We start from the raw sequence: 18,022 nt of genomic DNA on the forward strand, positions 1-18,022 counted from the left end.
CCCAGGAGACTGACACAGTCACGTAACTGCAGTGGGTCACAGCCTGCTTTGACTTCTATATTTCTCACCTGAAATTCTAATGAAATCACCCGCTGAGGACAACAGATCTACAGGTGCCCCTTCTCCAGGTATGCTCTTATAAATGGTTAGACTCAGTGGGACATCAATAATGTTTGTTCCTGAAATTTGCAATCATAGGCTAAAATTTAAGTAATCTTGGAATTTGAGCCCCAGTTCTGTGTAAGAAAGCACTGAAAACACAAATCCCATCAAGGGGTCTCTAAAATAGTGATGGGTTTTCAAGTCTATTATATCCCCCTGGGAAAGTAAAAAAAAAAAAAAAAAAAAAAAAGCAGGACTTGTGAAGTGGGGAAATGCTATATTCCACTCCTCCTCTCCTTCTGGACTTAGAAAGTTGAGAGAAAAATGTTCTAAGGTATGGAGAGCTTAAAAGAGTAATTCTTTTCTTGGTCCTGCTGATATGACTGTGGCATTCACACACCATTGAAGACTCAGAAAAGCCAGAAAGCTGACAAAACCTCAGTGCCCAAGATGGCAAACAGACCTCTTTCCATTCAGGTAACCAGATCTGTTCAAGGATCCCTAATTTTGGGCTGCCTTCTCGTGCCAACTCTCAGCTTACTTCCCATGTGGCACTCAAATTCACACCCATTCGAATTCAAACGGATTGAATTCCTCTCTCAGTAAACTTACATTCTGATTGTCTCCTGCACTGGGCCTATCAGCTCAAGACAGAATTTACTGCAGTTAAACATTGTGTAGCAAACTATAAATTAATCACTGGCAGATAGGAATAAAGATAATTAGTTTCCTGGAGTGCATCTTTTTCTTTAGTTGTTAATTACCTACACAGGGACCCCGCACCTTTCATAGTCAGCATAATCACAATACGGAAATGCCATTATTCAACTCTGAGAAAACAGTCACCATCTTTATACCTCAGCAGCATGGAAATATCTACATTTTTTATCAGATGAAGACACGATTATATTCACCATTAAAGCAAAATGGAATAAACAAGTTATCACAATGTTTAAAGTTAAATTGCTGTGCTACCAGATTGTGTTATAGTAAGAATGAGCAACTGCAGGCAGACCACCTGGATTCTCCTTCCAGTTTTACAGTGGCCATTCTATATGCCTGTCCCTGTATTTCAAGCACCTTCTTAAAAATTCAGGTGACTTATACAACGCCTTTTGTGCAGAACCCTGCAACTTCTACATATGAAATACAGAGTTTTGCACTGCCTTCTTACTTAGCATAAAAAAATTCAAAAGATGTTTAGAAATTGATTATTTACAGAGATGCCTGATTAAAAAATGAACATATATTTCTATAAGGCTGTCCAGAGCAGAGAATGTAAAACCCAACAATATATAAACACAGCTTCTTGTACTGTTATACAAGAAACATTTTTGGGGGGGAAAAAAAAAGCCAAACAAACTGTTGGGGGTTAGGATTTTTCCTTTTGTTTCTTTCTCTCATGGAATTTCATCCCATCTGTTCCTAAGAGACAATTACAACCAGTACTTAAGAGAGACAAAAGTAATGGCCAAGGTAGGGGAAGGCTACAGGTGGTTACTCTCTTTACCGGCAGGGTTTTCTCTTGGGAAGGGCAGAGACACCTCGAGATTTTGGGCTGGAGGGCAGGGGCAGGGCGTAGCTCCTCACTCTCTCTCGCTGTTGGCATTGGAGCAGAGAAAGGCCACGGTCACTGTGGGGAGAATTCGCCACCACTGCCAGGCTCCATCTCCTGCTGCCTTCTCCTACTGGGAGTGAAGCTCTGCTCATGGGAGCAGCCGTTGCACTGGGACCTTATTAATACCCGACCTCACTGGAAAGGACCTTCACCATCTACTCAGGGGCCTCAGGGTAAACCAAGGGACCTCAAGCCCCTTCCCAGGGAGCCTCTCCCAGCCCTGTTTGGGAGCTTGTTTGGCTGCCACTGCCCAGCCCCGCCGCTTCTCTGCCACTGCTGCAGGCTTCTCACTACACCCTCACCCCCACCCCCCAGGATGCCCTGCAGCTCCAGCTATAACTATGGAGTTTTTGATACCTTCGTTTGCCACTCTAGGGTCCGCTCGTTCCAGCCGCCGCGCCGAGGCTCCTGCTGCAGCCCGTGCTCGCCACCCAGCCCGCCCGCCGCTGCCACGTGAGGGAGCGACACGGCTGCGCTGGCGGCACAGCGCCCCCTGCAGGCGGGGAACCATGGCAGCCGCCCTGCCCGGCCGGGAGCCACCAGCGCCCCTGGCGGCCGCGAGCGGAGCTGCACTGAGGGGAACGGGCCTGAGGCCGAGCGCGGCTGGCACCGGCTGTCTCTTTCTGTTTGTTGGTGCTGCCGTTGTGGTTGTCTGTTTGCCTTGTTATACACATACGCACTTTATTCCTTTTCTCATACCTTTGCCTGAAAGCCCCTTAATTTGAAAGTTATATTGGGAGGGAAGGGGGTCATATTTTTACCATTCCAAGGGAGGTTCCCGCCTTCCTTAGCAGATAACCTGTCTTTTCAAACCAAGACACACACAAAAGAAACCCTCAAGTCCAAACAAATATGTAACACGTATCAATTTCTCCCCATGAAACAAGAACTGCCAGCTGTGAATTTTTATGTGAATCCAGTCAGTGGACTTCTCTCCAGCCACAGGATCAGAAACCTGAGACACAGAAATCTTCCCCTTTCCTGAAGGTTGGTTATCTAATATCTTTGTATTTCAGATTGCAATAAATGACCAAGGGAAAAGAATTTTTTCCTCTGTCCCCCATAGCAGAGAGGTGAAGCTCTGCCATGACAATTCAGCTGATCCCTCCAGGCCCTTGTGGAGAAATGGAGCCTTATGTCTATCTCAAAGCCCCTGCAGGGGCCTACAGAAAAGCAGCACCTTTTGGGAATCCATTGGATGGATTTGCACAAGGAGAACATAATCCATTTCCTCTGCACTGCAAACAAATGCAATCTCCTTGACTGAGTCTCTGAGTTCAAACACACACTGAGGATCCACTCAAGAAAGCTATACCAGCATCTAAACTATCAAAAACTGAACTGTTAGCCTCAAAAATTGGTAAAATCAGTAAGATGTTAAAGTTTTATTCATCTTACATTTACAAAAACTCTGTACCAATACTGGAGGGGGAAATGGAAAAAGGGGGCGTGGAAGGAGTACCTCTTCCCAATGACACTTGGTTAAGACTGAGGGCACGTGCTGAAACAAATGTCTAAGCTGGAAAATGAAGGAGAAGAAGCACATGACATTTTCCCTGACGGAACACACTGGAAATCCATACCAATAGGCCTTTCAGAGCAGAACTCCCGCAGAAAATTACCTCAGGAGAGGTTTAGGCTGGATAGCAGGAAAAGGTTCTTCACCCAGAGGGTGGTTGGGCACTGGAACAGGCTCCCCAGGGCAGTGGGCACAGCACCAAACCTCTGTCTGAATTCAAGCAGAGTTTGGACAACACTCTCAGACACACGGTGTGATTTGTGAAGGGCTAGGAGTTGGACTCAGTGATCCTTGTGGGTCCTTTCCAACTCAAAATATTCTATGATTCAAAATGGAATGCAGAATTCAAAGTTAACACTGGAAAGTTCATCTTCTCATAACATAAGACACTGTAATGTTTTTCACCAAGAAATGGTCTGAATATCCTCTCCTCTAGCTGCCAGAAGGTGGTAGTATTTCAAAATATTAATATTATTTATGAGGAAACACACACCCTGCTTTATGAATGCTGGCTGCCTGCCAGTGCTGTATTTACTGTATTCACAAGAATTACAGGCCAAGCTCTGCAAAGGGCCTTGATCTGGAGCCCTGGGTGTCAGAGGGACCGGAAAACAAACTGCAGAGCCTTGTCATCCCAGACTGGCTTTTTCAGGAAGACAATGCATTAATACCTGCTTGTCACTGGGGCAGTCTGACACAGTATCAAACATCAATGATAACTTCTAGAATCTGCAAATAAAACTGAGTGAAATATTCCCAGGCTGAGAACAGAGTCCCTGAAGGATCACTTGAGGCCAAGTCTCACCATGGAAATGAACACCTCTTTACAAAGTCATTAAATCTTCCAGAGCTTCTTCTGCTACCTTCAGAAATGAATTCTCCATTGAGGGCAAAGCAAGTTTTAGGATGGATCTTTAATTAAATAAGGCTGCCAAAGAACAAGTCTGACTCATGTTAAAAGCCAGTTCTTGGCATACAGTGTCTGAGTGTCTATCAAGGTAACCTGAGCAAAAGCCATTCCACAGAAGTGCTAGCAAAAGAATTCTGAGCATTTGTTCATAAATGTACAAAATTCTGCATTCTTAGAACCAGGGTGAAATTGCTGTAGCCACATAAATATAGTGCATGTTGCTTAGACCAGATGTGGTTAGTCAGAGAAATTGGTTATAGCAGACAGAAACCAGATGTCCTAACCAAATAAACTGAATCCAATGTATTTCTGCAGGACACCATAGGCAGAAAGGGCACTGCTGGCAGATCCCTTGTGAGCAGCTCTGCAGGTCCCCATTAGTGGTCTCAGGCTGAGCTGAGGGCAGGTGGCACAGGGAAATGGTCTTTTTGAAAACATGACAAGAAAAGATCCCAGTTAATTCTGCCAAAATGGACCCACACAGATGTGCCAGCTCACATTACCACAGAACTACTGCCAAACATCTTCTCAACATGGAATATTACACCAAATTTTCTGACATTCCTCCTGTTGGTGGAGATTGATGGGATGAAGGAGACAAATGAGGACAATGGCTGTGCCCCCTCCCAGTCCTGTCCATGGAAAGCTCCTTCCACTCCATGGATTTCCACAACATCCCTGGCTCTTTACCACAAGGAGTTCCAGAAAAGGCTGGGGGAGGTCACACGGCCCTAAGTCACTGTCTGCCCCCTCCCTTAGAGAGTGGGGAACAGCATGCACAGAGCCTGGAGGGTTTTTCCAGAGACCCAGGGAATATCTCCACTAAGAATCTCGTTCCTGGGTAGGTTTGTGGGGAGCACGGAAGCTCCTTCATCATGAATCTGAGAGAAGCTGAGTGGCACTGCCCAGATCTGACCCACCAAACCAAGCCACACCTAGAGGCTCTCAATGTACTCATTATTTACTACATGCTAGGACAGGTAAGATATTCCTCACGAAGGTGATCCTTCCTAAAAACCTAAATGACACTCATTTAAAAATACCTCCATGTACCTACCTACCTCTTGGTAAAAGAAGTGGAAAACCTGTCCCACTCCAGCGCTGTACATATTTACAGTTAATAAAATACTCCTGATTCTTGCATTTTGATTTTATCCCTACATCTTTAAGAAACAAAGTTTGGCAGAAGGCGCCTTTAATATTTGGGGAAAAAAAGAAGTTTTTACAATGGCACCCCAGGAACCAGAACAATAGTGCTGCCTTCATTCTGGTGTGATCTGTGCAGTTTAAGAAGTAATCTAGAAAACCCAAGTGCTATTAAAAGGGAAAGATCTTTTCTTGGGGAAAATAATTCCTTAGGGCATGATACACAGAAAAATCAAACCATGAATTACATGGATCTTGATTACACTGGGAGAATTGTATGCTTCAAAACTGTTAGCTCAGCTCTGGTCAAAATCCAGTCAGAAGGAATGAGGCTGAAAAATAAAAGACTACGTGGGAGATCCCTGGTGAATCAAAAGCAGTTTCATTCCAGAAAGGAGGAAACAGCCACCCTGGGTCTTGGCTCCCACCACAATGATGTGATGGATTTACTTTAGGAACAGCGTGTAATGGCTCCAGGAAAAGGCTGGTTGTACACGGTGTAGAAGTTTGGCCCTCGAGGCATGAAGGAAAACCCCTGCAATTTCTAGGAATTAAAAGCAAAAGGCAAAACAATGTACAAATAGCAAGAGGCAGAACAGCTTAGACTGTTATGTTCAATCCAGCATTGTCACCCAATGGAGTCCATAAGAGAAAAAATATTAAACACAAGGGAACCCTCTGTAGCAATTTAGTTTTTTGAGTGTGCAAATACCACCTTTCTGCTGACCTTTTTACTGAGAACAGAATTTTTAACGCTGAGCTAAGAACGGTCCTGCCTTTTAGACATACACAAGTAAAACCCACACAGCCCTATGCTGTTGAAGACAGCAAGATTTTAGCCTCCTTTTTTTGCACCATGAAGGATGTTACACCCAAAGTAGAAATGTGTAAAATGGAACCAGAAATCTCACAGGTTTGCTACTGGCTGGAGTCAGAGCCCAAATGCCACATCTCCTACATCCTTCAAAGAGAATAAAAAGTGATGACATGTTCTGGACTGGACTTGGAACTGTCAGGCAATAAATCCACTGCAAATGTTGATTTCCCTGGACTCTGCCTGACTGAAGAGAAATTGAGAGTCCCTCACTAACGGGAGCTTATGTTTTCCATAGAAATGTCCTACAGAAAGATATTTATTAGATAGTGAATTGCAAAGGGCTGTCAACTGAAAGTGATCTCTCATGCAAGCAAGTGGTCTCATTAGGCAAAATTTTATTTTGGTCATTTAATCAAAGTCAAGGAAATGAGTTTATGCATGAATTCTTCATATAAATCCCTTTTCTACTGTCTGTTTCCTCTGTTTAAACAATTTAGGGTAGAATTTCCAAACCCATCAGGAATACTTAATGCTCACCTCTGTAGCAAAACACTGTTTGAACACCTGTATCTCAGTGCACATCAGGAACTTCTGGACTCCAGAAGTTGCAATCCAGAGTGACTGACTTGTCACAGCCTTGCCACTTGCTGCATCACACTCTAGTTATGAAAATTGTGACTAAGTATTTCAGAAGGTGTTCTTGCTCCATACACAGGTACTCCTGTGAGCAGCAGAACTAATGAAGCCTTTCCTTTGGGGATTTTTTCATGTTTAATAAAGCTGCACTCACCTTACAGTTTTTCAATGAATGGAAATATTAATGTGGTTTCTCTGTGCTTCCTATTCTTGCAGGAGTTGTAAAGCTAATATTGTTGAGAGCTCTTCTTTTCCATCAAATGGGCTTAGACTAGTTCAAATTTCACTGAAGTTATCCAAGAACTGAGAAGTTAAGAGCAGAGGAGAACACTGTGACTGCAGACACCTTGTTCTATAGGAAACTATGCCAATAAAAAGAAGAAAAGGCTTTTTTTATAATATTTAACTGCAGGGAAAAAACCCAATTCAGTTGGGATCCTTGTAAATGCCTGGCTAGTTCTGCTCAGGTTTTAAACACACATTTGTTCCAAACATTTAATTATTGTGAGACTGTGTTAGGATTTCTCCTTCTGAAATGTTTGATTAAAGATTTTAGTGTCTTCAGGCCAGGTCAAGGAACAGTGTGTGAAAACCACCCTTTGAGGTCAAGGCTGCATCAGCACAGGGACATTTTTAGCACATTTTAGGCTTGACAAATGATTTTAAATGGGAGAATTTGCTTGTACTTATCAATGAACAGGGATTTTATACAAGAAAACCAGTAAGAAGATGGAAGTACCAACATGGAGGGGTGGGGGGCTATGCTAATACCAAGAACATTTTGGAGGAAGAAATTGCTTTTATTTATTTTTAGTAAAGCACCATCCCACACACATACAGATGACAGAACAACCAAGCCCTCAATCAGTGCACATATTATTAAATGAAATTACTTTTATGAAAATAGATGGCTTAGTCCTTGTATACCTGTTCTAAAAGTGTTCTCACCTGACTGCTGCCAGCCTAAAGGTTTTAATCATTTATTTGTGAGCTACAAAATTCTTCTCAGAGCTGTGGGAAGGAGGAAAAGAGGCACATGAATGAGCCAACACAGAGATGGTATACTACAATGCATTTAGGTCCTGCTCATGTGCCTGTCACACCCAACAGGCCATTGGCTGCTACTTCTTTACTTCTGAATGAGGAACAGCAGAACTGAGAGGGGCAATTACAGAAAAAAGGGGGCATAGGGCAGCTTCTCTCCAGATTGCTACTCTCCTGGAAGATGGACAATTTTCCCTTTCTTCTCAAAGTCTCCTTTCCTTCACTAAAGGCCTTTCACACATATGGAGCCCTTCTCTGACTCAGTGCAGGCACCTGAACCTCTGGCTCCTCCTCCCGCATGTTCTGTATTTGTGCTATGGGTGTATAGTACATGTTTAATGGAAGCAACAGGCAGAGGAAAAAGCTGACAGCAAGGTCTGCCAAATTTTTTCCCTGTCCACTGAAGAATGAGAAAATTAGGGCTGGCCTTGGGTGAGAAAAGTATATATTAAAGAAAAGTTGAAAATCAGGATGATGCTGAGAAAGTATTTATGGTCTTGGGAGGAAAAATGGTGGCTGAGCTGCTGAACTGGAATAAATGATCATAGTACCACTGACTGTAAGAGTTCATCAACTTTCCACCAGCTGGGGAACAGCACCATTTGTGGGAAAGCAAAGGGAGCTGGGCTTGTTCGAAAGGGCCACAGCTTTCAGGGAGTGACCCAGGTCAAGTGGATTCAATGTGCTCTCACCATGATGTCTGAACACCCCATCTTCCCCAGCCACCCAAGTTATGAACTTCTGAACCGGCACCAATAAATTCTGAGGGGCTTTATGTAACAGATGAAGTCATGTAGGTGCGTTTTATCTCAGTTATCCCAGCACATATCCAAGGCCCCATTCCATCACCTCGTACCATGTGTAATCATTTACGCTTCTCCAAAGTAGGCAAATGTGTAATTAAAAAACTGTGGTTCCACCTTGTGCAGATTTTCTGCTGGTGCAGGTGATTGGGAGTTACCTTTTCCTTCCTTTCCCTCAAGAACTAACAATATTGTTTGAAAGCTGCACTGAAGTTGCGTATGGGAAGTTATTGTTGAGATTTTAGAAACAGATCAGAAATGAGAATTTTAACATTCTTTTTCTTCCTGAGATGAGAAAATACCACAGAGATGGACACCACCAGTGATGCAAAAGCAAAGTGTTCATGGGCTCTTGGGGGAGCAAAAATGAATGGCTGGCCAGAGGATGGGCTCAACAGGAGATGCCAGACACCACAGTGTCTCCTGAGTGGATTCGGTACAATCCTCCTGAGTGCATTCACTGCAGCCCCTTCCCGAAGCAAAGGGGCTGGAGTAAGTGTTTGAAAACACACCCTGATTGTGTTGGCAGAGCTCAAACCAGACAGCACGAGCAATCCAAACCAGTGAAATGCACAGAAGGAAAACTAACACATAGCACAGGGGGAGAAAGGGGAGAAAACGAGCACCTCCAGACACGGTCAGAGCTGCTTATTCAGCTTCTAGGAAGAAGCCATCTCTTTGTCCTGAAAAACGTCCCCTGAACAGGGGTAACAATTAAAGCATTCCTGAAAAGCCACAATAAATTACTGGAGCACGTTCATGGGTTGTGTGCTGGCTCAGATGGCATGGAGAAGTACACACCTCAAAGACACCTCTGAGTTAGAATACAACTCTCTATTACCCAGTCCTGGCAACAGTAAAGTTGTTTAATTCTGAGGAAACTGGAAGCATCTGAACAAAATAAACCAGCAAGGGTACAGACAAGAGTATGATGCTTCCAGTGGTTTCTTCCTGGCTGCCCAACCTGCACCCCCCCTCCTGCCACAAGTGACTCCTCACCTGGAAAAGCAGTGGTTGTGGGTTCCACCATCTGAGCTGGTTCCCACTGAAATTTTTTTCAACCTCATTTTGCCTGAAATGGTTTAGATGGAAACAGAAATCAAAACTGGGAGAAAAGCAAGGTTGTTATCCTTGTTTCACTGACAAGAAACTGAGACAAAGGGAGACTAAGTCACGTTTGTGAGCAGGAATTGTAGCTTAACTCATATACCTCCTCAGATCCACACTTGGAACATCAGACTTGCCAAACCCTTCTTCTTCTTCCCATAAGGAGGAAGAAACACAAGCTTTGATGGTTTTTCTGAGCCTCTTTGACTCAGGGGAGTTACCACCCTGCACCACCACCTCCCCACCCTCCCCTCTGCCTTTTCTCTACACCAGCCAAGGTCCACATGCCCTCTAGTTTCATCCCCCAGCCTTGCTCAGCTCTGTGCTCACACACCCTGCTGGGTGTCAGCATCAGGCCCTGGGTGTCATTCTCCTAACCGGATCTAAAATCAGATGATCAGTTTGAGTAATTTTATCCAATGGAACCAGAATTCCAAAATATATTTACAAACATCTACAGCATAAAAATGTATACAAGGGGAGAGAAAGAAGCAGAGCTGAAGGATATGTTATCAGTATGGCTTCTGCACTGTTTTGCAGTCATTTAATGGTGTGACTGTAGCTGCTGATGCCAGTGAGAGTGATGGACAGCCCAGCACCACTTCACAACACACTGTGATTTGAGCAAAAGGTCATATCCATTAATTATTGATAACTAATTCCATCATGACTTACACTAACACAATACTAGGGCATATATTGTTTCTCCTACCTTGATGCTCCTGCTGGAGTATTAGATAAGTATTAGAATAGGCATGTGCATCATAAACCATCAAAGTAGGCAAAATAAGTCTCAAACTCTTTCCAGTAGGAACTTTTCAAAGCTGGAGGTAAAGATCAGAAAAGTCCTTGGCACTAAATGCATGAATTTTACTGAAAATACTGTACTGCATAGCATTAAGTACCTCTAGAAAAAGTGATCTGATTTCTTTGGGTCCTCTGCCAACCTATTTTCTTCAATTCTACCAATGGCAAGCAACTTTCAAAAGGATTATCAGCCTCTTTTCCAACTTGAATTATGACCAGAGAATATGTTATCCTCACAATATGGCACCCTCACTCACTCTCAGGCTCTCACTTTGCCCATGTTTACAGGCAGCAATACTGCTCTGAGTGAGAGAAGTATCTGGGACAGTGCTCAGAGACACACTCACTGCTTGCCCAGCAATTCCTTCACGGAATCACAATGCAGAGCCTTCGGTGGACTCGCTGCTGACTCCAAGCTTACACATGTGGAATAGGATGATCCATTCTAAAACTACAGGACCTGACTCAGTTTCCATCTCAAGAGACTCAGTCCTTCTACCAACTCATCAGTGGGCATAAAACACCAACCAGGAGTGTGTGCCTGTCATGGAGACACTAATTTACAGCAGTTGAAAAAGGGTCTGGTGAACTTCAGTGCAGATATTATTAATCATGACTGGTGCAACTGGGACAAGAACTGAGCTCTTTGAGAACCAAAACTCACACTGATCCAAAAATGCCTGGCATTCCTCCCTCACCATTGTTGTATCTGGCACAGACAAAGCATGCATGTAATAGAAATCTTTCTTGTTAATGTCCCTCAGGACTAAGGGCTACTGAAGACTAAGGATCATGGCAACAATCACACAGCAGACCCACTGGTTAGGGAGGAAAAGCCTTTTCCCTCCAGCGTGGCAGGGCCCCACACACGACAGCACAGCTATTTGGGCTTGTGGGGAAAAGGGGGAAGATGCAGCCCCAAGAGAGCAGAGGGTGAGGAATTCTCTCTCAAAAACCTGTTTTCCATGTACAGTAAAAACTTCAAAGCTCTAGGGTGCAGGGAGCTGGTTATATTGTTCAGGCTGTGACTGGGTTGCTGGGATTTGGTAAATACAAAACATTTTACAGCTCATTAAGTGGCGCTTTGGGAAATGTTCTCATATCCGTTTTCAAGGGGCTGTGGAGAGCTTGCCTCGCATGGTGGGTCAGGGAAGCAGTCATTTCAAACTAAGGGTTCCATGGAAGGTGTGTGCTATATTTATATATACATATAGATCTACTGGTCTGAAGAACCTTACTTTACCGATATTGGTAGTTGTTAACGTGTTATTGCTTTCACTTGCTAGATTTGACTGAAGGGCACCATCTGCTCTTGTATAATGAAAAAGAATCATCAAACAGCCTGGGAGGATGGGACAATATAACTGGGGCACCTTAACTGATTCTGCAAGACCATGGAATTGCTGTCATATTTTCTCCACATCATATGAAAACCATTTTCTGTGCATTTCCCATGTGGGCTGCACAGGAGTGTTACCAGCCTCGCAGGGCTTAAGGGACAGCAATCTTTCCATTACTTCTTTATATAAACTCCCTAAAAACCCTCACACGTCTTTCTGACAAACATAGAGCACTTACTGTGGGCTGTTACTCTAGAGCAAGCTGTGCCAGTGGGTCAGAGCACTTCCAACAGCACTTCCACCAGCCATGGAAGTCCTTGATTGCACACAAGGAGACAGAGATGTAGCAGCAACTGTGGACATCTTTCCATTTTCCCCTCAAATAGCTCATGCTTGGAGTACAAAATATTCTAGGGGGGTATTTTTGTTTGTTGTTTGGGTTTTTTTTTAAGATGCTCTCTCATCTTGGAAAGACTCCCAACCACAGGCAGTTCTGTGGAAGAAACCTAATGTGTTTGCCTTTCCTCTCCTTCACCTTGGGTGTATTTTCAGAGGAGGAAACAGACAGATATCTCTACTGCTTATTTTTAGTCTCACTGTCATTTCTTCCCCAATCTCAATGAAAAATCATCACCCCCATGTCTGGCTTTGGCCAGGAATGCTTGCAAGGAGCCAGGACTGCTCCAAGTCACCACAGAAATCACTGGTACCTGGCAGCATCAGAGGAAGGACAACACATGAGAGGGTGAGAATGGCAGAAAAATCCTTGTCTGGCCACTTACTCCTGCTCACAGTGTTGATACCTTCTGTGAGGAGGGAGAGGTGCTGAGCAGCTGGGTTTGTGGCCCTGGACTGAGCCACCCTTCCTGCTCCGAGACAGACGCAGGGCAGCCGGCCAGCTGGAGCACTCTGATCTGCTTTACTGACTTTATCAGCACATGACTCCTGATTTAGAGCTTGATTCTCTACCACTACAGTCAACTCAGCCCTCAGATGCTGAAGAACTGGACTGTAGTTGGGTGTAAAACCCACAACCAGCTTTTTCAAACAGCCTTAAAAATCACAGAAGTTCTCTGAAGGCTGAAACACAACAAGGAAGAACTGAGCGTTTCCATATCATTCGTGCAAAGAATACCCACCCCTGCTCTCTGTACCTCTGAGCAATTTGATGTTCTGCCCTCAGAACTATGAGGAAAGCCAAAAAATCATTCAAACACCTTTCTGCATGCAAAACTAACCTAAGTGTGGAACTGCATAAACCCGCATTTCAAGCCATATGTAAAATTAAGAATTACACAGGGAACTAAACAGATGGTCAACAAAAGTGAGATGTAACTTCTCTCGCATCAACATTTTAAGGACTTTTGAGTTTCCCTTGAGATAAAAAAAAACCCCAACAAAAAAAACCAACCAACCAACCCCAAACAAGCCCCAAGAAAAATCTTATACATTAAAGCTTAATGTTTTTTTTTTCCCCTCATGAAAGAGCAGTTAATTAAGAACCCTGCAGGAATGCCAAAACAGTCAAGAGTTTGCAAGTATATGGGAAAAGTCTTGTAAGGGTTGCATTGCATGCCATCCCAAACACTGCAGCAGGCTTGAGAAGTAGCAAAGATGTCCCTATGAAGCTGTAGGTGTTTTTTATTCAAAGACCGATGTTAGCAGCGAGCCTGAAAGAGAACAGCCAAGCCAACAGGGTGTGCCTGGAATTAATTTATTGGAAGGAAATCTGCTGATTGGCAGCAATCAGGATGGAGCTGACAGCCAAACATTTTCTGAGGCTGACTCAAAGAAATGATCCAGGACTTGGTTAAGAGTCTCCCCAAAGACAGAGTCTGTCACTGCTAATTAGTTTATCAAAATGATGCTGTTCCATTGAGTAGAACGAATTGGATTCATCTTCCCATTTGCTAAAAGTCCCTCAGTACATTTTTTCCAGCCAGCACACATGTAACCTTTAGAGAGCCTTCCCATAAGATGAATTTTAATTCTTCAGTGTTTTTCTTAATTCTTAATTGCCACAACTCCTTGTAGCCCAGTGCCATGTCAATAGGCAAAGTGACACAGATGCTCATTTGCTACCTCTATCAATGTCACCACAAGTTATCTACCTGTCTGTGCCTTTACAGGCTGCCTGCTAGAGCTTCTAAGGCTATGAACACACAGTTCGTTCTGTCAAGGCAGAGGAAAATGTTACAGAACAGACATGAAGGAAAGAGGAATGTGAAATTTATGCCCAGAAGTTTTAGGGCATTACACCTCCCAGTGCACAGTCTCACTGTTCTTTCTCCTTCCCATGCATGTGAAAGTGGAAGAAGAAAGTTCTGGCAATTAAAAGGATGCTTGTCTTAAAAAAAAAAAAACAAACAAACAAAAAAAAAAAAAAAAAAACAAAACAAAAAAAAAAAAAAAAAAACCCCATCAATTAAACAAACAAAAAAAGAAACCATTTTAAACAATTTTAAAGGTTACTTGTGTGCAAAACTGCAACAGCACAGCTGCTTCAGCAACAGCTCCACAGATCTCCAGACTTACGGGGGAAAAAAAGGTAGGAAGCCCCAGAGCAAAAACAGGAGAGAGGTTTGTGTTTGTCTTGGGGTTTTTTAATACTTTTGTCAACCCTTTCTTCACTGGAAAGTAATAAATCTTCTTCAGGAAAAAGTACCTGCTAGTATCATTAAGAGACTTAAACACGGCAAGATAAAACTCCCTGAAGCCAAAGCAGCTATTTGCGTCAAAGAAAACAATACAGTAATTTATACTTCCACTCTCAAATCTTATGTTACTGCAGAAAATGTGGTCCTTTAACAATTAATCATAAATCAAAGCACTGACAAGATATTAGTCTCCCATTCCTCTGAGACAAGTGGAATGTGCATCAAGAAGCAGAAGTAAGAGCTCGCTTGCCAACGTGTCAGATGGAAGCTGTGTTAAGGGGATCACTGTATTTTCTACCACAACAGCAACATGGAATTTCTGATTCAGCATTAAGCCAGCCAGTGACCAAACTTCAAAGCCCACAGGCTTAATCTGATGTGAGATGCTCTCTTAGAATAATTAACAAATGTGACTCAGAAAGGGCTGGCCAGGGAACGTCTTCAGCTGCACTCTCTGCTTTGCAGGAGCACCAGGGAGGTGAGAGGAGAACACTTTTTGTCTAAGTGGGGAAACACAGAGCACTGGTAACTCCAAGGCAACAGGAAAAATGCAGCACATCACTTTTCCACGTGGAAGAGGGGCAACTTGTGTTTGTTTAATTAGTGATCATTATTGAACAGTCAGAGCTGCTAAATGCTGGAAGCTTCAGACAAATTCTGAAACAATTCACACTGAGAACAAGGCAAATGAGAACAAACTTAAGAAATAACCATAAGTTGCCTGCTGCAGAAGTAATTTCTGCAAGAAACATATTTAGTTGCTATCGTACCATACTGCATATGTACCCAGCTGACTGCTTGCCAAAAAGAGTGTATGACAACAGCTCTTTATTTTCATCTAAAACAGCATTCTAGTTAAGGGGGAAAAGTTGTTCCATATGTAGATAATTTTTTTAAGAAGCTTCTCAGGTGAAGAATTAAAGGTATCTGGGATAAAAATGGAAGGATTTCTGGGAGGTACTTAGCACTGACTTCTCCCTCCTTCTCAGACAGCCTGGAGGGTGACTGGTACCAGAGAGAACACTCCAGATGCCACAGGAGCTCACCTGCTACATCCATCCTCAGTGCAAGGCAGAGGGGGAAGGCATGGGGCAGGCAAAAGTTCAGGTCAGTACTTGCCCCCTCTGCAAAAACCTCAGGAATTTACAGATTGCTCTTATTCATCAAGTAAGCTGCTTTTAGATTTAGGGCTTTGTTGTTTTTTTTTTTTCAGAAGTGGCATTTTTAGTCCCTGAAAAAAAACCACTGCAAAATTGTGCACATCCTGCAGAAAAAAAACCCAACCCAAACCCATCTGAACAATATTAAACTGCAACGTGTGGTGGGAATAAAGTGGGGAAAAGCAATCTAAACTTTGTAACTCCCAATCATCATCCACCAGCAAATGGTTTCTTGTTCTAGGGCAGCACATTCACACAATTTAGGTTTGAATACTTAACACTAAACACACATCTCTCATCAGTGTGAAATATTGCTGGCTGCCTAATCTCCACATCTTTCTCAGCCCTGGTGGCTCTGGTGGGATTGCTGAGCTGCTCCAGAGCTGAGAAGTACAGGACTAATGTGCAATCTTTTCCAGGGAGATTTTTTTTCAGACAATTATTCTTACAGGTTCTCAAAAAACAAGCTATAATTTCACTATTTCTGTGAGCAAGGAATAAGAAATCCTTATCACCATTTCTGTAGGGAATGCAATTAACAAATCTGGTGCTTACTTTAAATGACTGCTTAATGTATTTTGTTATTCCTACAGGATTTCTCACCTGACCAGGAGATCATGTTTGAGTGCTTTACATTAAGAATTTCAGTGGCATTCTGTTACACCTACAAAAATTCATCCCTTAAAAAAAACTGTACAGAAAAAAAGCCTGGCCTTGAGCAATTAAAAGATGCAGCCATTTCCCCACAGCCATACAATGCCTCCTCAATCCATCACCTTTACACTGCTCAAAAGGAACCATTCAGCTAATCTTGAATTTGCATCTTTGCTCTCCTCAGTAATAGAATATACTGGTGTATGTAACTGATTATATAAATGATCATTCTATGTGCAGAAAATTCTGCTCATGGACCCCCCATTTTCTTGGAATTATTTGTGGAGGCTAGGATACTTTTTAATTAACAGAATAAGAATGGAAAAATTTTATACAACACCACGAAGACAACATTTTACAATACAAAATGCCTCAAGTGGTGTAGTTTTGGTTTTTTTTCAATTTCTTCTCCTGAATTGTCTGAAGAATTAGGTCACCTAGACCAGAAAAAGACGTTACAACAGGTATTAATGAACTCAAAAGAGGAAACCAGCTCTAGTCCCCACACGGAACTGTCACAAAATATCTACATTCCCCAGTAGAACAGAATTTAACACTACTGGAGTCTCTGAAAACTTCTGTTTAGCTTGGTAATTCGATTAAAGCAAGACTTCTATTTGAAATTCTATTTCATGGTTTTCAGTAGAGAAGCTTCAAATCATTAATCTTACTAAAAAATGAACATTAAGAACATTTAACATCTGTTAAAGATTCTTCAGCATCTCTCAGAGTTATGTAAGCAGTTGAGACATGTACCAGCAATAGCCAGAGACAAATCTAATGCTTCCAGGTGTGCTGGGATGAACAGCATTTAGAATAGTTCTCAAAAAGCTGAGTCTGTCTGCTGTTTGTGATGAAATCCACCCCTTACTGTGGCTTTACACAGCGATAAGGAGCCCTTCCTAGATGACTGAAAACCACCTTGTTATATTATTGTTATTAGCAATAAAAGGTCATGGAGAGAAAGGTTAAAGGGAGGAAGAATTCTGGTAACCTTTCTTTATCAGCAAGTTTTAGTTGGACCACTCCCAGTCAAGCATTACAATATTTAGTGACATTTCTCTTCCTCCTGATTTTGAGATCTTCCCTTTTTAACTGCATTTGCTCAAACCCCTGCATACAAGAAGCTAAGCTGATCTCTGCACTGCTTTCTGAATCTCAGGCAGTCATTGAAGCCAGAGGATGGAGAGAACCACAGTTTACTTTTATTGCCTAGGAAAGTAAGAGACCCACTGAAAGCAGTGGCAATTACACGTACTGTGTTTGCAGAAGGGCTGCTCTCTTTTGGAATGTAGTTCAGGCTCAGAAACACTTTGCAGCTTTACAGCCATTTTACAAGTCTGCTTTGGATATTTTAAATAGAACGTCGTTTATACAGCTATCTCAAAAGAGGCATCTTGAAAATTATTCCAAGTTTATTACCCAGCTTTATTTCATTAAAGGAAGTTCTCTCAGATAATGGACTCAGTTGTCTAAATTGTGGGCTATCTACAAAGTTTCTTAAGAACTGAGGGCTGGCCTCATCATCACATGTCTCTGCAAAAGGACCGTGCAGGTTTTTGGCATGAGGACGAGCCCCACACCCTGTTTATCACAGGATTAGACTGGAAATGCACTTCTTCACCATGCACAAACAGCTTGCAGAACTCACTACCACTGAGTACAAGCACTTGGGAAGGCTCTGACCAGGATAACACATTTA

General features: G+C 42.8%; 1 protein-coding gene across 17 annotated transcripts in view; it reads right to left on the reverse strand.

Moving 5' to 3' along the window:
* LOC138114469 (glypican-5-like) overlaps positions 1–18,022 on the reverse strand; it is a 391,856-nt gene that overhangs the window by 171,797 nt on the left and 202,037 nt on the right. Inside the window, exon 7 of one of the 17 annotated variants that reach the window (XM_069023925.1) lies at positions 9,595–9,667. The exons of the other annotated variants lie outside the window; for them this stretch is intronic. Within the exon in view, the coding sequence (XP_068880026.1) occupies positions 9,595–9,667 (73 nt within the window). The remainder of the gene's footprint in view (positions 1–9,594; positions 9,668–18,022) is intronic. 17 annotated transcript variants of the gene reach the window in all.

Source organism: Aphelocoma coerulescens, chromosome 9, assembly GCF_041296385.1.
Source record: "Aphelocoma coerulescens isolate FSJ_1873_10779 chromosome 9, UR_Acoe_1.0, whole genome shotgun sequence".
In the NCBI taxonomy this organism is placed as follows: Eukaryota; Metazoa; Chordata; class Aves; order Passeriformes; family Corvidae; genus Aphelocoma; species Aphelocoma coerulescens.